We start from the raw sequence: 21,087 nt of genomic DNA on the forward strand, positions 1-21,087 counted from the left end.
ACACGTTTGAAAATTCAAAACAATGTTCTTTATAATGAAAATTCACTTAACCTAAGCCCTCTTTTGGTATAGCAAAGAGCACTCGTCTCCAAACAAACTGGTAATTTGTACAAGTCCCTTATCAGTTCTGTGATACTTAGCTTGCAGCTGTGAGGCAATTCACAGTCCTTCTTCTTTCACAAAGTGAAACACACTTTGCTCTGGTTTAGTTTCAAAGCGGGGAAAAATCAGCACCCAAAAAGTCCAAGTCAGTAAAGCAGTCACGAAACACAACGATCAAATAATCCCCCACAATGGCCAAACCCACAGGCTGCTATTTATAGCAGCCTCACTAATTACCACAGCCCCACCCAACCACAGGTGGCCTCATTTTCTTTGATAATAATCTCTCAGTTGTTTTTGCCTATGCATCGCTCTCTGCATGCGTGGCTGTATCATTCACTCTTGTTCCGAATCCAAGGAGGAGCTAGATAATTGATCTCCTTCTGAGCTGTCTGCCCCACTCTCCTCCTCCCTGTCACTCATGTCTACTTGGTCAGAGGAGCCTTCATCAGAAGATTCCACTGGGTGCAAAGCAGGCCTACAGCATGTGGATGTCTCCCCCACATCCACAGTCCTTGGGGCAGGAGCTGGGCCAGAGCTAACCACAACATTTAGTTTCCACCCATTGCTTTTTGTTCTACCCTCAGGTGCTTTGGAGAATAGGTTGACTCCCTCTTCTTTACGACCACAATTGAACCCCAAACTTCGGTTGTGAAGTGATACATTTGTTAAGGTTCAGTTTTGGCCCCGTTTTACCATCTTTCTCACCCTGGTTGTTAAATGAATCCCTGTGGTTGATGAGTTAGAGACCTGGTTGTTAAGTGAATTGGGTTTCCCCGTTGAGTTGGCTTTAAAGATCGTAAAATGGGGCAAAATTCACTTGACCGTTGTTTGGCAACAGAAAAATTTGGGCTGCATTGTGGTCGTACGTTGAGGATGCCCAGGGGTGGGCTACAGCCAGGACTGGGAGAGGGGGACACAGTGGTGTACAACAATACAGTAAAACATTAACATCACACAAGTCATTACAATGTTAAAAGTAGTTTTACAGTAGCATCAGCATAGTAATGGAATAAATTCACAACATTTTTTTTAAACTGGGGTTTATAGTTGTTCTGTCGAGCTCTCTTGCAAAATCCTCCCAAAAAATGCACAGATACAATTTCGGACACACACACGTTTGAAAATTCAAAACAATGTTCTTTATACCGAAAATGCAAATAAACAGAGCACTCGTTTTGTATAGCAAAGAGCACTTGTCTCCAAACAAACTGGTAATTTGTACAAGTCCCTTATCAGTTCTGTGATACTTAGCTTGCAGCTGTGAGGCAATTCACAGTCCTTCTTCTTTCACAAAGTGAAACACACTTTGCTCTGGTTTAGTTTCAAAGCGGGGGGAAATCAGCACACAAAGATCAAAGTCATCAAAGCAGTCATGAAACACAACGATCAGATAATCCTCCACAATGGCCAAACCCACCGGCTGCTATTTATAGCAGCCTCACTAATTACCACAGCTCCACCCAACCACAGGTGGCCTCATTTTCTTTGATAATAATCTCTCAGTTGTTGTTGCCTATGCATCGCTCTCCGCATGCGTGGCTGTATCATTAACTCTTGTTCTGAATCCAAGTAGGAGCTAGATAATTGATCTCCTTCTGAGCTGTCTGCCACACTCTCCTCCTCCCTGTCATTCATGTCTTCTTGGTCAGAGGAGCCTTCATCATCAGATTCCACCGAGGGCAAAACAGGCCTGCAGCATGTGGATGTCTCCCCCACATCCACAGTCCTTGGGGCAGGAGCAGGGCCAGAGCTAACCACAACAATAGTTTTAACTATTTATTTATTTATTATTTATTTATTTATTACTTAGATTTGTATGCCGCCCCTCTCCGAAGACTCGGGGCGGCTCACAACATGTAAAAACAAATCATAAGCAATCAGACAAATTTAAAATATTTAAATATTTAAAAAACCCCATATGCTAACAGTCACACACACAGACATACCATGCATAAATTAAACGTGCCCAGGGGGAGATGTTTCAGTTCCCCCATGCCTGACGGCAAAGGTGGGTTTTAAGGAGTTTACGGAAGGCAGGAAGAGTAGGGGCAGTTCTAATCTCCGGGGGGAGTTGGTTCCAGAGGGCCGGGGCCGCCACAGAGAAGGCTCTCCCCCTGGGGCCCGCCAACCGACATTGTTTAGTTGACGGGACCCGGAGAAGGCCCACTCTGTGGGACCTAATCGGTCGCTGGGATTCGTGCGGCAGGAGGCGGTCTCGGAGATATTCTGGTCCGATGCCATGAAGGGCTTTAAAGTTCATAACCAACACTTTGAATTGTGACCGGAAATTGATCGGCAACCAATGCAGACTGCGGAGTGATGGTGAAACTTGGGCATACCTAGGGAGGCCCATGACTGCTCTCGCAGCTACATTTTGCACGATCTGAAGTTTCCGAACACTTTTCAAAGGTAGCCCCATGTAGAGAGCATTACAGTAGTCGAACCTCGAGGTGATGAGGGCATGAGTGACTGTGAGCAATGAGTCCCGGTCCAGATAGGGCCGCAACTGGTGCACCAGGCGAACCTGGGCAAACGCCCCCCTCGCCACAGCTGAAAGATGTTGTTCTAATGTGAGCTGTGGATCGAGGAGGACGCCCAAGTTGGGGACCCTCTCTGAGGGGGTCAATAATTCCCCCCCCCCAGGGTGATGGACGGACAGATGGGATTGTCCTTGGGAGGCAGAACCCACAGCCACTCCGTCTTATCCGGGTTGAGCTTGAGTCTGTTGACACCCATCCAGGCCCCAACAGCCTCCAGGCACTGGCACATCACTTCCACCGCTTCGTTGACTGGGTATGGGGTGGAGATGTAAAGCTGGGTATCATCCGCATATTGATGATACCTCACCCCATGTCCTTGGATGATCTCGCCCAGCGGTTTCATGTAGATGTTGAATAGCAGGGGGGAGAGGACCGACCCCTGAGGCACCCCACAAGGGAGAAACCTAGGAGTCCACCTCTGGCCCCCCACTAACACCGACTGCGACCGGCCAGACAGGTAGGAGGAGAACCACTGAAGGACAGTGCCTCCCACTCCCAACCCCTCCAGCCGGTGCAGAAGGATACCATGGTCGATGGTATCGAAAGCCGCTGAGAGGTCAAGGAGCACCAGGACAGAGGATAAACCCCTGTCCCGGGCCCGCCAGAGATCATCCATCAACGCGACCAAAGCGGTTTCCGTGCTGTAACCGGCCCTGAAACCCGACTGCTGGGGACCTAGATAATCGGCTTCTTCCAAGGACCGCTGGAGCTGGAGTGCCACCACCTTCTCGACAACCTTCCCCATAAAGGGAAGGTTGGAGACTGGACGATAGTTGTTAAGTACGGCTGGGTCCAGGGAAGGCTTCTTGAGGAGGGGGCGCACAAGCGCTTCTTTATAGAGTGATGGAAAAACTCCCCTCCCCAAGGAAGCGTTGGTAATCTCCTGGGCCCAGCTCCGTGTCACCTCCCTGCTGGCCGAAACCAACCAGGAGGGACACGGATCCAATAAACAGGTGGCGGAACTCACAGCTCCGATGGCCTTGTCCACTTCATCAGGTGTCACCAGATCAAACTCTTCCCAGACAGGTGGACAAGTACGTGCCCCAGTCACCTCGACTGACTCGTTGTCAGTCGACTCTGTTTTACAATTGGAGTCGAGGTCGGCTCGGATCCGAGCGACTTTATCAGCGAAAAACGTGTTAAAGTCCTCGGCACTACTCTGTAAGGGCTCCCCAACTCCCCCCTGGTTAAGAAGGGAGCGGGTCACCCTAAACAGAGCGGCCGGGCGGGATTCCGCTGATGCAATCAAGGCGGCATGGTACGCGCATAAATATTTATATTTGACTTCTTTTTATTGTATTTGTATCTCTTTTTTTAGATTGTTTGTAAGTGGCCTGAGTCCTTCGGGATTGGGCAGCATAGAAGTCGAATAAAATAAATAAATAAATAATAAATTGCAATATAAATTGCAGTAAATCCAGAAAAGCGAGCAACAAGAGTGAATAGGTGATGAATGAGTGTTGACTGTGAGTGACAGTACCAAATAAATATGTCAAGATGGTTTTGACAAATAGAAAGGAATGGATTGCAAAATAAATAAAGGAAGGAAGCGTTCATGGCTCAAGAGGAAAGAGAAGATTGAGTGGGTCACAGCTGGATAGCGTTGAGATCTTGGGAGGTTAGAAGTTGAAAAACGAAAGGCAGTGGATGGATTTGTGAATGGGTGGGGTGGAAGCCAGGATGCCTTACAAGAATAGATAGACATGGAGAGATATAATGAATGCCTTTAATTTATTTAGCTTTTTTTTTTTTTTTTTGCTGTTATCACTATCCTTTACATCAGTGTTTCCCAACCTTGACAACCTGAAGATATCAACTCCCAGCTTGCTGGCTAGGGAATTCTGGGAGTTAAAGTCCAAATATCTTCAAGTTGCCAAGGTTGGGAAACACTGCTTTACATAATATTATTCACGCTGAAAGAGAATTGTAGAGCGTGCGTGTATATGTGTAAATATACACAAAGCAAAGAAAACCAGGGCAACCAAAGCAAATACTTCATTGTTCTGAATGCATGTTCTACAGTCCATGAAACGAAAGTTTAATGTTTCATTTGCTATTCAAGATCTCACAAGGAGAAGTGAGTACAGGTACAGGATTTCCTGCTTTCCACCCATTGATTCTTGTCCTGCCTTCAGGTGCTTTGGAGAATAGGTTGACTCCTTCTTTGTGGCAACCCCTAAGATATTGGAACACTGCTATCATGTCTGGACCAGGACTCATTGCTCACGGTCACTCATGCCCTCATCACCTCGAGCTTTGACTACTGTAATGGTCTCTACATGGGGCTACCTTTGAAAAGTGTTCGGAAACTTCAGATCGTGCAGAATGCAGCTGCGAGAGCAGTCATGGGCTTACCCAGGTATGCCCATGTTTCACCATCACTCCGCAGTCTGCATTGGCTGCCGATCAGTTTCCGGTCACAATTCAAAGTGTTGGTTATGACCTTTAAAGCCCTTCATGGCATCGGACCAGAATATCTCCGAGACCGCCTTCTGCCGCACAAATCCCAGCGACCGATTAGGTCCCACAGAGTGGGCCTCCTCCGGGTCCTGTCAACTAAACAATGTTGGTTGGCGGGCCCCAGGGGGAGAGCCTTCTCTGTGGCGGCACCGACTCTCTGGAACCAACTCCCCCCGGAGATCAGAACTGCCCCTACTCTTCCTGCCTTCCGTAAACTCCTCAAAACCCACCTTTGCCGTCAGGCATGGGGGAACTAAACATCTCCCCCTGGGCACATTTAATTTATACATGGTATGCCTGTGTGTGTGTCTGTTAGTATATGGGTTTTTTTTAAATCTTTAAATATTTTAATTAATTGAATTATTTATGATTTGTTTTACACTTGTTGTGAGCCGCCCCGAGTCTTTGGAGAGGGGCGGCATACAAATCCAAATAATAAATAAATAAATAAATAAATGTCTGCCCCGATCCTTCTTTTCATTCAACTAGCCATGCCCAGTTCCTGCAACCGTTCTTCATATGTTTTAGCCTCCAGTCCCCTAATTATCTCTGTTGCTCTTCTTTGTACTCTTTCCAGAGTCTCAACATCTTTTTTACATTGTGGTGACCAAAACTGAATGCAGTATTCCACGTGTGGCCTTACCAAGGCCTTATAAAGTGGTATTGACACTTCATGTGATCTTGATTCTGTCCCTCTGTTAATGCAGCTTAGAACAGCTCACATTAGAGAAACATCTTTCAGCTGTGGCGAGGGGGGCATTTGCCCAGGTTCGCCTGGTGCACCAGTTGCGGCCCTATTTGGACCGGGAGTCACTGCTCACAGTCACTCATGCCCTCATCACCTCAGGGCTCGACTACTGTAATGCTCTCTACATGGGGCTACCTTTGAAGAGTGTTCGGAAACTTCAGATCGTGCAGAATGCGGCCGCGAGAGCAATCGTGGGCTTTCCCAAATATGCCCATGTTACTCCAACACTCTGCAGTTTGCATTGGTTGCCGATCAGTTTCCGGTCACAATTCAAAGTGTTGGTTATGACCTATAAAGTCCTTCATGGCACCGGACCAGGATATCTGCGAGACCGCCTTCTGCCGCACGAATCCCAGCAGCTGGTTAGGTCCCACAGAGTTGGTCTTCTCCGGGTCCCGTCGACTAAATAATGTCATTGGCGGGACCCAGGGGAAGAGCCTTCTCTGTGGTGGCTCCGACCCTCTGGAATCAGCTCCCTCCAGAGATTAGAACTGCCCCTACCCTCCTTACCTCTGTCGTCAAGCGTGGGGGAACTGAGACATCTCCCTCTGCCTATGTAGTTTTTGTGCATGATACGACTGTATGTATGTTTTTTATATTAGGGTTTCTTGCTTGTTAGACTTTTTAAATGTACTATTGTTATTTTAGATTCTAATTATTAGATTTGTCATTATATATTGTTTTTATCACTATTGTGAGCCGCCCCGAGTCTGCGGAGAGGGACGGCATACAAATCTAATAAATAAATAAAATAAATAAATAAATAAATAAACTGTGTTGGTATGTGAATTGAGGAACTGTTCATTTTGAAGCCAAAGAGTTAGCCAAACATTGACTGGGAAGCCTATTCGGTTTGGGTAAGCTTATCAGTCATAATTCCATCTTAGTCCATGTTAGGAAAAGCTTCCATTCATTGATTCTAAAATAAATATGAGCGCATTGAAGAAATTGAAGCATGTTAAAATTAAATCAGCACCGCAGATGGCATTGCAGATGGCTAGGAGACAAGTTTAGAAACCATGTGTGATTTCCTTAGGTCCAGGTTATCCAAACCATTAATGGAAAAATTACAGTTCATTAAAACTGGTTCAACTATTTGCAATGAAACACAAAGTTTCTATCAACTGAACAGCTTGAATTTATCATTTTGAACTTAGCTTTCCCATTTAGATATCACACCCCTGTGTTGTGTATATCTTCCATAATGTGTGAGCCTTAGCAATGATCATGCTTGATGAAGGACTGACAACATTTTTTACTGCCACACTGTGGGCGTGGTTTATTGTGTGGGTGTGGCTTGATGGTCATGTGACTGGGTGGGAGTGGCTTGTCAGCCATGTGATCAGGTGGGAATGGCTTGACAATCATGTGACTGGGTGGGAGTGACTTACCGACCAAGTTAAGTTTTCAAATAGGTGCTTGGACTCTTTTTCAGTTGATTAAGTCACATTATATGAATAGCCACAAAAAGGACAAATGATAGACAGCATGATTTGTTGAGAAGCGCAGTAACATTTTAAGGTTTTGTACTGAACCCACAAGGTTCAGTATGATAACAAATTAGGCAAGTAGCTCAATTTTCTTTAATTGCTATAAAAGTTCCGTTCTAGATAATTATTAAAATGAGAAATCAGCAGATATGGCTCTGCATGCCACCTGTGGCACACGTGCTATAGGTTCGCCATCACTGCCATGGAGTCTCCTCCTGGCACACCCTGCTTCCCTTGCCCCCAACCGGAAGCTCCTCTCAAAATTGTGGTGCCGACTGTGTTGTGGTTAGCTCTAGCCCTGATCCTGCCCCAAGGACTGTGGATGTGGGGGAGACATCCACATGATGCAGGCCTGTTTTGCCCCCAGTGGAATCTGATGATGAAGGCTCCTCTGACCAATAAGACATGAGTGACAGGGAGGAGGAGAGTGGGGCAGACAGCTCAGAAGGAGATCAATTATCTAGCTCCTCCTTGGATTCAGAACAAGAGTTAATGATACAGCCACCCATGAGGAGAGTGATGCATAGGCAACAACAACTGAGAGATTATTATCAAAGAAAATGAGGCCACCTGTGGTTGGGTGGAGCTGTGGTAATTAGTGAGGCTGCTATAAATAGCAGCCTGTGGGTTTGGCCATTGTGGAGGATTATCGGATCGTTGTGTTTCGTGACTGCTTTACTGACTTGGACTTTTTGTGTGTGCTGATTTTCCCCCGCTTTGAAACTAAACCAGAGCAAAGTGTGTTTCACTTTGTGAAAGAAGAAGGACTGTGAATTGCCTCACAGCTGCAAGCTAAGTATGACAGAACTGATAAAGGACTTGTACAAATTACCAGTTTGTTTGGAGACGAGTGCTCTTTGCTATACCAAAAGAGGGCTTAGTTTAAGTGAATTTTCATTATAAAGAACATTGTTTTCAATTTTCAAATGTGTGTGTGTCTGAAATTTGTACCTGTGAATTTTTGGGAGGAGTCTACGAGAGAGCCCAACAGAACAGACTGGCAGCAGGGAGTCGCAGCAGAGGGATGAAAGAGCCACATGTGGCTCCAGAGCCACAGGTTGCTGACCCTTGGCATACATCAACTCCAAGGTTAACTTCAGACCAACAATCAAGTAAACAATGCCTTAATCAAGGAACTGCCAAAGAGCCATCAGTAAACAGTTCAACAAAATAATCTCTTAAGACCACCACACCCACACAGACAGGCAACTCACCAGAATATAAACTAACAACAAACAGCACTCCTTACTAACAGTTTTTTTCCGAACGCCATCACTCTACTAAACAAATAATTCCCTCAACACTGTCAACTTTTTATTAAGTCTGAACTTCTATTTCTACTGGTTTTTTCCTCATCATTCCTATCATCCTTTTCCTCCCACTTAGGACTGTATGACTGTAGCAGCAGGTGGCGCAGCAGGTAGACTGCTGTACTGCAGGCCACTGAAGCTGACTGTCGATCTATAGGTCAGCAGTTCAAATCTCATCACCAGCTCAAGGTTGACTCAGCCTTCCATCCTTCCGAGGTGGGTAAAATGAGGACCCAGATTGTGGGGGCAATAGGCTGGCTCTGTTTTTTAAAAATGCTATTGCTAACATGTTGTGAGCCGCCCTAAGTCTAAGGAGAAGGGCGGCATAAAAATCGAATAAATAAATAAAAATCGAATAAATAAATAAAAATCGAATAAATAAATAAAAATCGAATAAATAAATAAAAATCGAATAAATAAATAAAAATCGAATAAATAAATAAAAATCGAATAAATAAATATAAACAAATAAATAAATAAAAATCGAATAAATAAATAAAATAAATAAATAACTTGTTGCTTGTATCCTAAGATTTTTATTAATATTGATTGTTTCTTCATTGCTTATTTGACCCCTATGACAATCATTAAGTGTTGTACCAAATGATTCTTGACAAATGTATCTTTTTCTTTTATGTACACTGAGAACTTATGGACTAAAAACAAATTCCTTGTGTGTCCAATCACACTTGGCCTATATTCTATTCTATTCTTATTCTTATTCTTATTCTTATTCTTATTCTTATTCTTATTCTTATTCTTATTCTTATTCTATTCTTATTCTTTTCTATTCCATTCCATTCCTATTACACTGCTATCAGTACTCTGCATGCACAGCTTTGGTTAGCTTATGCGCACGTGTGCATCCCAGTATATTTTTGCTTCCGTGCATGTGCAGAAGCAAAAGGAATAGCCAAACTCTCTCTCACATGCATGCCTTCATGAGATTTTGCTTCTGTGCATGCGCAGAACAGGATGTGCATGCGGGTGCACAAGTTAATCGAAGCTGTGAGCAACGATCTCTATGGGTGCACTATCCTTTACCATACTGGTAGTAACCTGCTACTGCTGATAATGTTACCTATTTAGGATAATGAAACATCTGCAAGAAAGCAAGCGAGCTCCGAGAATTTCAACCCTGAGCTACACATTTTCACCTTTATTGGTACACATTTTTCGGCTGTGGCGAGGAGGGCGTTTGCCCAGGTTCGCCTGGTGCACCAGTTGTGGCCCTATTTGGACAGGGAGTCATTGCTCACAGTCGCTCATGTCCTCATCACCTCGAGATTCGATTACTGCAATGCTCTCTACATGGGGCTACCTTTGAAAAGTGTTTGAAAACTTCAGATCGTGAAGAACGCGGCCGCGAGAGCCATTGTGGGCTTTCTTAGATTCGCCCACGTCTCTGCAACACTCCGTGGCCTGCATTGGCTGCCAATCAGTTTCTGGTCACCATTCAAAGTGTTGGTTATGACCTTTAAAGCCCTACATGGCATTGGACCAGAGTACCTCTGCAACCGCCTGCTACCACACGAATCCCAGTGACCAATAAAGTCCCACAGAGTTGGCCTTCTCTGGGTCCCGTCGACTAAACAATGTCGTTTGGCGGGCCCCAGGGGAAGTGCCTTCTCTGTGGCGGCCCCGGCCCTCTGGAATCAACTCCCCTCATAGATTAGAACTGCCCCCACCCTCCTTGTCTTTCATAAATTACTCAAGACCCATCTATACCGCCAGGCATGGGGGAGTTGAGACACCTTTCTCCCAGGCTTTTTTATATTTATGTTTGGATATGTATGTGTTGTTTGCTTTTTAAATATGATAGGGTTTTTATGTGCTTTTTAATATTAGATTTGTTTTCGCTAGAATATTGTTTTTATTGTTGTTGTGAGCCGCCCCGAGTCTTCGGAGAGGGGCGGCATACAAATCTAATAAATTGAATTGAATTGAATTGAATTTTCTCATTTGGATAAAATCTCTGCTTCCTACCGACAGCACTAAATTCAGCTTGCATTCCCTCCAAATGTTTCTCAAGTCTAAACAGCAAAATATTGGTGGATTAATATTTTTCAGCTGCGCTTTCTTTCTAAATGACATAACCCATAGCCCAGAATCTGAATGAGGCCAAGCAGATGGCGAAAGAGGATTGCTAGAGCAGAAGAGATCCTGCTCTATGAACTGAAATTGAGGATTAAGAACAATTGTCCTGCAAAACACTCCCCAGCATCCGATTTGCTAAAAGTGTATTCTGTGTGGATTTTTTAAAAAAATATTATTAATAAGTGCTAAACTTTTATTGATAGAAAAGTATCCATTTAGCGTGTCTTAGAGGTTAGTTTAAAAAAAAAACTAATAGGGGATTATAACGATAGCAACAGCACTTAGACTTATATATAACTTCACAGAGTTTTACAGCCTTCTCTAAGAGGTTTACAGAGTCAGCATCCTGCCCCCAACAATCTGGGTCCTCATTTTACCAACCTCGGGAAGGATGGAAGGCTGAGTCAACCATGAGCCTGGTAAAATTCGAACTGCCAAATTGCAGTCAGCCAGCAGTCAGTAGAAGTAGCCTGTAGTCCTGCACACTAAGATTTCAAGCCAAAATGTGGGTCATAAAATCTAGAAAAACATTTTCCATTACAAACATGGACCCACTCCATGCCATACAATATCCCTGCGATTGAATTCATTTATGTATATGGAAACCTTAAATAAAGTGCCATATGAAAAAAGAGTGAACAATGAAAGGGTAAAAATAAAAAAGGTTTGGGGGGGTGTAATTTTTCCTGGAGTCAGGATTTATATTGTTTCTAATTTGAAATGTACAAGAATAAATTCCCTTTAAAATTACATATTACATTTCAAAATGTAGTAACTTTAAACACTTTTGCAAACATCTATGGTGAATCCCAGTCATCCAGCTTATGGTTGTCCCAAAGGTGCTTTTTTCAGGAGGCAACTGGATTTTCTTTGTTTTTCTTTGAAGATGTTTCACTTCTCGTGCATGAAGCTTCTTCAGCTCTGACTGAATGATGGGGAATGGAAGGATTTATACCCCTTGCAGACAGCTGGTCATTTGCATTCTTTTAGAGAGTCGTCGAGGCCACTTGGAAGTTTTTTCAGTTACAGCTGAAGAAGCTTCTTCGATGAGAAACAAAGCATCTTCAAAAAACCCCTCAAAATGTCTAGTTGTTTCTTGAAAAACACCTTTGGTTGCAAAATTGGTTGCAAAAAATGATCGATATATTAGAATACAGATAGGAAATGCTGAATTAAATGACAGCTTTTTCAATGACAAGTAAGCTACATTAACTTGATTTAGAACAATTCTTATTCATTATTAATAATTAAGTCTTTATTATTAATACAACTCATTATTATTATTACCACCAGAAATAGAGTTTAAATTGAAAAAGTATATATGTTATCGATATGAAAATCTGCAAACACTAGTTATTCTAAAATTATATTAGATTTATCTAGGATTTCTGCAGTAATTGATTGTGTAAATGAATGTCAAATATTTGAAATTTGAAAATTGGTCATACTTAGCAGAAGTCACAACTTTCCCCCAGTAATGGGCAGCCAAAATTTTAACTGCCACACTTTGGGTGTGGCTTTTTTGTGGGTGTGGCTTGATGGTCACGTGACTGGGTAGGAGTGGCTTGCCAGCCATGTGACCAGGTGGGAGTCGATTGAACGATCATCATCGTTCAAGTGAACTGTTAAGTCCTCCACTTACAATCTCACCAGTGTCTCTCTGGGGTGACAGTTAGCTTCGCGTTTCCCGTGCTCTCCTTCCTGGGTCACTCCCTGCCTCAGGCTGGGTAGCTAGGCAAACGGGTGCCAATCAGCTGTTGAGAAAAGATGGGGAAGGAAATGGGCCCCCTGCAACTCCTGCCGGTGCTGGTCTCCCTGCTGCTTTCCGAGGAGGAGGAGGAGGAGGGGAGGGTGGGATGGTCAGCTGGAGCTGGGCACACAGCTTCGTTTATGTTGTGAGCTGCCCTGAGTCCTCAGAGAGTGGTGGCATACAAATCCAATAAATAAATAAATAAATTTCCACTTATGGAACTGCATTCTACCCCGTCCTGCCTGCTGCCCACCCCTGGATACTGGTCACCACCAAGGATAGGTGGGTTATATCTGCAACAGCTGGGAAACACCTTTTCCAGTTCACACGAACAACCAATAATACACTGAAATTCCAACAACCCAAAACATGTTTTTATCTTTGCCACAGTTCAATTCTGTCCATCCTTCACAAGCCTACTGCAGAACAATGTAACAATTGAGGGTCCTGAAACTGGGGAAATAATTGATGTTCAGTTTTATTTGTGGAGAATTATTAACCTTTTTGTTCTAAATCAGTGGTTTTAAACCTGGGGGTCAGGATCCCTTTGAGGGTCGAATGACCATTTCACAGGGGTCGCCTAAGATCATGGGAAAAGACTAATTTCCCATAGTGTTAGGAACTAAAGCTTCTATTCTGGCGCCTTGGAACATATTTTTACAATCCGACCAATCAGGCATTCGCAGAGGGCGTGTCCCTCTGGTCTTTATGCCAATCAGATTAAAGCTGTGTTGGGAGAATTGGCACTAGACTTATGGTTGGGGGTCACCACAACATGAGGAACTGTATTAAGGGGTCGCGGCATTAGAAACGTTGAGAACCACTGTTCTAAATCATAGGTCTCCAAACTTGTAGACTTCAATTCCCAGAATTCCCCAGCTAGACATTCTGACTGGGGAAGTCTGGGAGTTGAAGTCTGTTAGTCTTAAAGTTTGAAGACTCAAAGTTTGAAGACTCTCATCAAACAATGATCAATTTTGTCTCACTCCTTGGAGCCCCAATAACTGAACTGCCGAGAAAGTTTATCCCACACACAAAAAATCAATAAATGCATTCTCTCACCAGCCCCACTTCCCACCTCTGGTCTTATTGTAACTAGACTTACTTGGATAACTTCATTTCTATTTGTTGCCGGATCTCCTGCCTCTCTTCGTCAGTCCTTCTTGGGAAAATGTTCCTATCTTCCAACTCCTGTTTGCTTGGCCTGTTCCGCAGCTTCACTGCCAGTAGCTCTTTCTTGCATTTTCTTGGCAATGTACCTGGAACGTCCAATGAAAGACAATGGGAACGTGTCAAAGAGACAAGCCCTAAGATAGCAAAGTTATCTTGTGATTAATAAATGTAAGACGTAGATACAGTGGTACCTCATCTTACGAACGCCTCTTCTAACGAACTTTTCAAGATACGAACCTGATGTTTAAGATTTTTTTTGCCTCTTCTTCCGAACTATTTTCACCTTACGAACCCAAGCAGCTGCTGCTGGGATGAAGGGGTTTCTTTTTTTCCCCTTTTTTGAAGAAAGGGAGGGGCGGCTTGGAGGAGGAAAGATTTTGCAGAGAACAGGGTGCTTGCAGAGGCACTGAAACGGTGTCTTTGGAAGAAAGAAAAGGGAGGGGCGGCTTGGAGGAGGAAAGATTTTGCAGAGAACAACGTGCTTGCAAAGGCACCGAAAGTGTGTCTTTTGAAGAAAGAAAAGGGGGGGCGGCTTGGAGGAGGAAAGATTTTGCAGAGAACAGGGTGCTTGCAGAGGCACTGAAACGGTGTCTTTGGAAGAAAGAAAAGGGAGGGGCGGCTTGGAGGAGGAAAGATTTTGCAGAGAACAACGTGCTTGCAAAGGCACTGAAAGGGTGTCTTTTGAAGAAAGAAAAGGGAGGGGTGGCTTGGAGGAGGAAAGATTTTGCAGAGAACAGCTTGCTTGCAGAGGCACTGAAACGGTGTCTTTTGAAGAAAGAAAAGGGAGGGGAGGCTTGGAGGAGGAAAGATTTTGCAGAGAACAACATGCTTGCAGAGGCACTGAAACAGTGTCTTTTGAAGAAAGAAAAGGGAGGGGCGCCCCCCTTGCCTTTCTTCCTTCCCACTCACCCTTTAGCCTAGCCTTGCTTCTTCCACTTGCCCCCTTTAGCTGCTCCTCCCTGCCCTCTGTTCGCCTCCCTTCTAAAGTTTGGGATTTTCCTGAAGGATTTGCACGCATTATTTGCTTTTACATTGATTCCTATGGGAAACATTGTTTCATCTTACGAACTTTTCACCTTACGAACCTCCTCCTGGAACCAATTAAGTTCGTATGATGAGGTACCACTGTACTAGAAATATCTTCTGCCAATGGGTCTATATAGGAAGAACTGAGGTTACCGTATTTTTCAGAGTATAAGATACACCTTAGTTTTGGGGGAGGAAACTAGGGAAAAGAATCTGCTTACCAGATATTCAACAAACTCAAACTCAAACCAGACAAGACAGAGTGGCTATGGGTCCTGCCTCCCAAGGACAATTCCATCTGTCCGACCATCACCCTGGGGGGGGAGTCATTGACCCCCTCAGAGAGGGTTCGCAACTTGGGCGTTCTCCTCGATCCACAGCTCACATTAGGGAAACATCTTTCAGATGTGGCGACGGGGGCATTCGCCCAGGTTCGCCTGGTGCACCAGTCGCAACCCTATTTGGATCGGGAGTCACTATTCACAGTCACTCATGCCCTCATTACCTCGAGGCTCGACTACTGTAATGCTCTCTACATGGGGCTACCTTTGAAAAGTGTTCGGAAACTTCAGATCGTGCAGAATGCAGCTGCGAGAGCAATCATGGGCTTTCTCAAATATGTCCATGTTACTCCAACACTCCGCAGTCTGCATTGGTTGCCGATCAGTTTCCGGTCACAATTCAAAGTGTTGGTTATGACCTATAAAGCCCTTCATGGCACTGGGCCAGAATATCTCAGGGACCGCCCTCTGCCGCACGAATCCCAGCGACCAGTTAGGTCTCACAGAGTGGGTCTTCTCCGGGTCCCGTCAACCAAACAATGACGTTTGGTGGGACCCAGAGGAAGAGCCTTCTCTGTGGCGGCCCCGACCCTCTGGAACCAACTCCCCCCAGAGATTAGAATTGCCCCCACCCTCCTTGCCTTTTGTAAGCTGCTTAAAACCCACCTCTGCCGCCAGGCATGGGGGAACTAAGATACACTTTCCCCCTAGGCCTTCACAATTTTATGTATGGTATGTTTTAAACATGCCTAGGATAAACATATATCCATCCTAAGATAAATCACAGGAAATAGTATAAGGGCAGACTAGATGGACCATGAGGTCTTTTTCTGCCGTCAGTCTTCTATGTTTCTATGTTTCTATGTTTGTATGTATGATTGGTTTTTATATAATGGGTTTTTAACTGTTTTTTAGTATTGGATTTTGTTGTACTGTTTTACTGCTGTTGTTAGCCGCCTTGAGTCTTCGGAGAGGGGCGGCGTACCAATCCAATAAATAATAATAATAATAATAATAATAATAATAATAATAATAATAATAATAATAATATTCATCTGGCTAGCGTCCTTAGCCAACACATTATTTTATCCCCTGGTTAGGGCTTTAGAAAAACATTCTTCGCAGAGAGTAACAATGAAAGAACTTGCAAGCCGGTAAGAGTTGGGAACATTGTTAGCACCTGGTTAGGGCTGGAAAGAAACTTATTCAGAGCAAGTTAGAACAATGGGGGGAAAACCCTGCAAAGACTTAGGGCTTGGAAAACATTCTTCGCAGAGAGTAACAATGAAAGAGCCTGCAAAGTAACAGCTGGGAAGATCATTAGGACTGAAAAAAAAGCTACATTCAGAGTATAAGTCACACCCAAATTATCAACCTTTTTTAGGGAGGAAAAAGATGTGTCTTATACTCCAAAAATATGGTAATCACAAAGGAGATACAGTTAGTCATTGACTTAGGAGATGGGACCAGAAGTTCCATTGCTAGGAAAGGCAGATGTTCAATTATATCTGGTTTCACAACCTTTTGCTATTGTTGTTAAGTGAATCATGTGATCATTAAACAAATTAGGTTTCCTCCACCTGTCCATTTCCACATCTTTCTGTCCTGACCACTTTTTAGAGAGGCACAATTGAGAGCATTTTAACAAATTGCATGGCTGTTTGGTTTGGTGGCAGCAGTGCCTCAGATAGAAAGCCAATACAGAGAGTGATAAGGACAGTGGAGAAGATTATAAGAAGCCCACTTCCTGTTATTCAGGATAGAAACATAGAAGACTGACGGCAGAAAAAGACCTCATGGTTCATCTAGTGTGCCCTTATACTATTTCCTGTATTTTATCTTACAATGGATATATGTTTATCCCAGGCATGTTTAAATTCAGTTACTGTGGATTTACCAACCACATCTGCTGGAAGTTTGTTCCAAGGATCTACTACTCTTTCAGTGAAATAATATTTTCTCACGTTGCTTTTGATCTTTCCCCCAACTAACTTCAGATTGTGTCCCCTTGTTCTTGTGTTCACTTTCCTATTAAAAACACTTCCCTCCTGAACCTTATTTAACCCTTTAACATATTTAAATGTTTCGATCATGTCCCCCCTTTTCCTTCTGTCCTCCAGACTATACAGATTGAGTTCATTAAGTCTTTCCTGATACGTTTTATGCTTAAGACCTTCCACCATTCTTGTAGCCCGTCTTTGGACCCGTTCAATTTTGTCAATATCTTTTTGTAGGTGAGGTCTCCAGAACTGAACACAGTATTCCAAATGTGGTCTCACCAGCGCTCTATTTAAGGGGATCACAATCTCCCTCTTCCTGCTTGTTATACCTCTAGCTATGCAGCCAAGCATCCTACTTGCTTTTCCTACTGCCCGACCACACTGCTCACCCATTTTGAGACTGTCAGAAATCACTACCCCTAAATCCTTCTCTTCTGAAGTTTTTGCTAACACAGAACTGCCAATGCAATACTCGGGATACAGCTTAAAGCATTGTTAAAGACTCCACACACCCACTTAATTGTCTGTTTCTGTTGCTCCCCTCTGGGAGGGGTTTGAAGAATTTCTAGCAGGAATACCAGATTCTGGAACAGCTTTGCTCCCTATGCCATCCACCTGGTAAATTCGCAAGATTCATTTTTCTTGCCATGTGCATGTGTACATCCGAACTAGACTGTTAATTTCTCCATGTCATGGCAATATATGTGGGTGTGTGCATAATTTTGGGTTTGTTTGTTTATTATGTCATAGTTATGTGGTGTATAGTGGAGGTAATGATGCTTTGAAAGCTGTATGCAATGAAATTTCATTTTAATGTATGCCGATTAGTGTATATTCTTTTCTTTTCTTTCTTTTCTGTTCCATTCTGTTCCATTCCACTCCATTTCACTCCATTCCTTGGTGGGCCTCGGTGGCACAGTGGTTAGAGTGCAGTACTGCAGGCTACTTCTGCTGACTGCCAGCTGCCTGCAATTTGGCAGTTCAAATCTCACCAGGCTCAACATTGACTCCAGCTTTCCATCCTTCTGAGGTGGGTAAAACAAAGATCCAAATTGTTAGGGGTAATAGGTTGACTCTGTAAACTACTTAGTGTTGTGATTCCGTCTGAGGCCCCTCAGGGAACGGCTGATCCTCTGCCGGCTTCCTGCTCAGAGGGGGAGGATGAGGAACAGGAGGTTCAGGCAGACGGGGAGGAGGAATCTCAGGCTGAGGAAGAGGGAGGACAGCCAGAGTCCCCCGAGAGGGAGCTCTCCCTAGCAAGCAGCCTGGATTCCTTAGAGGAAAATGCACAAGCAATAATTGATCTGCGGCAGAGAAGAGCAACACAACGAAGGGACCAATTAGCCAGGTACTTTCAGCACTAAAGAGGCAACAGCTGGGTTTGGGTGTGGTGCTCTCTGGAAAGGCTGAAAAGGCAGACCCACCCTTCCTGGCTTGTGGAGTATTATCTTTGGGAGTCCTGGGACCTGGCTGTGATCTTTGGCGTCTTGGAATTCTGGTTTGTGACTTTGAATACTGAAACCTTGGGGGGGAAAGGTGTGGGTCTTATTCTCTACAGTGGTGGGTGTGCCAGCAAGAAGTCTGCTGTATTGTCTGGCCATCAGGACTCTGCTGTGAAGTCTCATAGCCTGCCTGTTGGGAAGAACAGGTTTTTCTCTGTGTTTATTTTTCAAGCTATAAAGTGCTTTTGCTTTTACCAGCGTGTCTGGCTGCTTTTTCCAGTTGGTGTTGAAGTCTGGGGACACCCAGGCAGAACACTTAGAGTGGGCTGTAAAAGCACTATGAAGCGGTATATAAGTCTAAATGCTTAATGCAATCTTTCAATTTATATTGTTTTCATTTGTTTCCTAGTACGGTTTGATAGCTCATTGGTAACCTTGACTATCACTAAGTGTTGCATTTTTTTATTCTTGATGAATGTCTATTTTCTTTTATGTACGCTGAGAGCATATGCACCAAAGACAATTTCCTCATGTGTCCAATCACACTTGGGCAATAAAGAATTCTATATTCTATTCTATATTCTATCAACAGGATGACTAAACACAAGAGAGCCAAGCCTCTCTTTTAGATCTACACAAACACTGAAAAAGAAATACACTGGAAAAAATCTTTGTACCGGGAGATGAATTCGTGGGAATCCCACATCTTGACATCACACATTTAAAATGCCAATTGAGTTTTCTCGTCCATTGTTCAATGAACCTAGCGCCACCCAGTGTCCGAAATGAAAATGATTCCTCCTACTGAAATTTTCATTAAACCATCCATGTCCAATTCTTGCAGCCGTTCTTCATATGTTTTAGCCTGTAATCTCCTAATCATCTTTGTCGCTTTTCTCTGCACTTTTTCTGCACTCTCAACATCCTTTTTGCATCGTGGTGACCAAAACTGAATGCAGTATTCCAAGTGTGGCCTTACATGGAAGGCATGGTGGCGAAAGACTGGATTACAAATAGATGATAATATCTGAAGGTCCCATGAAGCACTATGAATGAGGCAAGCTGTTCCACTCATCAACCGTTCTGACTGTCAGGAAATTTCTCCTTAGTTCTAAGTTACTTCTCTCCTTGTTTGGTTTCCACCCATTGTTTCTTGTTCTACGCTCAAGTGCTTTGGAGAATAGTTTGACTCCTTCTTTGTGGCAGCCCCTGAGATATTGGAACTACTTCTAGTCCTCCCTTAGGCATAAAGACTGGGCAGGTAACTCTGGACTGCTTTCTCTCTCTCAGCCCAACTCACTTCACAGGATTTTTGTTGTGGGGAAAAGGAGGAGGAGGAAAGAGTGCCTTGAGTTATTTATAAAAGTAATAAAGTAGGGAAAGAAATAAAATAACTTAAAATAAATAATTGAAAGAGCACCATTCAGAATGATGCCTGCACGTGTGATGATGAATTTGTTTCTAAAGACAGAAACTTCAAGATCATTGAAGGAATAAGAATTTAAGTCTCCTGGTGGGTGAACATTACAACACAAATCGCTATGACAATCACCTGGATAATAACCAGAGGAAGAAGACAAAATTAACTGTACAGTGGTACCTCGTGATACGAACCCCTCGTCATACGAACTTTTCGAGATACGAACCCAGGGTTCGGAATTTTTTGCCTCTTCTTACAAACTTTTTTCACCTTACGAACCTGCCGCCGCCGCTGGGATGCCCCGCCTCCAGACTTTCGTTGCAAGCCAAGTGCCAAGTTTTTGCGATCCTGGGATCCCCTGAGGCTCCCCTCCATGGGAAACCCCACCTCCTGACTTCCGCAAAAAAGCGATGCTGTAGGGAAATCCCAGGAGGGGAATCCCAGGATCAAAAAAACGGGCAGAGTAGGGGGGGACAAAAACAGGAAGAAAATACTCATGGAGCTCAAGGGAGGAGAAAGGTGTGGGGGAGATGAGGAGAGTGGGGTGGGAAAAAATGGGAAGAAAAGACTCATGGAGCTCAAGAGGGGAGAAAGGTGTGGGGGAGATGAGCAGGACAGTGTTGGAAAAAACAGGAGGGACCCATGGAGCTCAAGAGAGGAGAAAGGTGTGGGGAAAATGAGCAGGACAGTGTGGGCAAAAACATGAGGGACCCATGGAGCTCAAGAGAGGAGAAAGGTGTGGGGAAAATGTGCAGAGTGGGGTGGGAAAAAATGGGAAGAAAAGACTCATGGAGCTCAAGAGAGGAGAAAGGTGTGGGGGAGATGAGCAGGACAGGGTGGGAAAAAACGGGAAGAAAAGACTCATGGAGCTCAAGAGTGGAGAAAGGTGTGGGGAAAATGATCAGGACAGGGTGGGCAAAAATGGGAGGGACCCATGGAGATCAAAAGAGGAGAAAGGTGTGGGGAAAATGAGCAGGACAGTGTGGGCAAAAACGGGAGGGACCCATGGAGATCAAGAGAGGAGAAAGGTGTGGGGAAAATGAGCAGGACAGTGTGGGCAAAAACATGAGGGACCCATGGAGCTCAAGAGAGGCGAAAGGTGTGGGGAAAATGTGCAGAGTGGGATGGGAAAAAATGAGAAGAAAAGACTCATGGAGCTCAAGGGAGGAGAAAGGTGTGAGGGAGATGAGGAGAGTGGGGTGGGAAAAATGGGAAGAAAAGACTCATGGAGCTCAAAGGAGGAGA

At 44.1% G+C, this 21,087-nt stretch overlaps 1 protein-coding gene across 1 annotated transcript in view; it reads right to left on the bottom strand.

Moving 5' to 3' along the window:
• The window catches only part of PHACTR3 (phosphatase and actin regulator 3), a 339,793-nt gene that overhangs the window by 113,564 nt on the left and 205,142 nt on the right, over positions 1 to 21,087 (bottom strand). The window contains exon 8 of the mRNA XM_070744525.1: positions 13,606 to 13,759. Coding sequence (XP_070600626.1) covers positions 13,606 to 13,759 — 154 coding nt within the window. The remainder of the gene's footprint in view (positions 1 to 13,605; positions 13,760 to 21,087) is intronic.

The sequence above is a fragment of the Erythrolamprus reginae genome, chromosome 3 (genome assembly GCF_031021105.1).
Source record: "Erythrolamprus reginae isolate rEryReg1 chromosome 3, rEryReg1.hap1, whole genome shotgun sequence".
Lineage (NCBI taxonomy): Eukaryota > Metazoa > Chordata > Lepidosauria > Squamata > Dipsadidae > Erythrolamprus > Erythrolamprus reginae.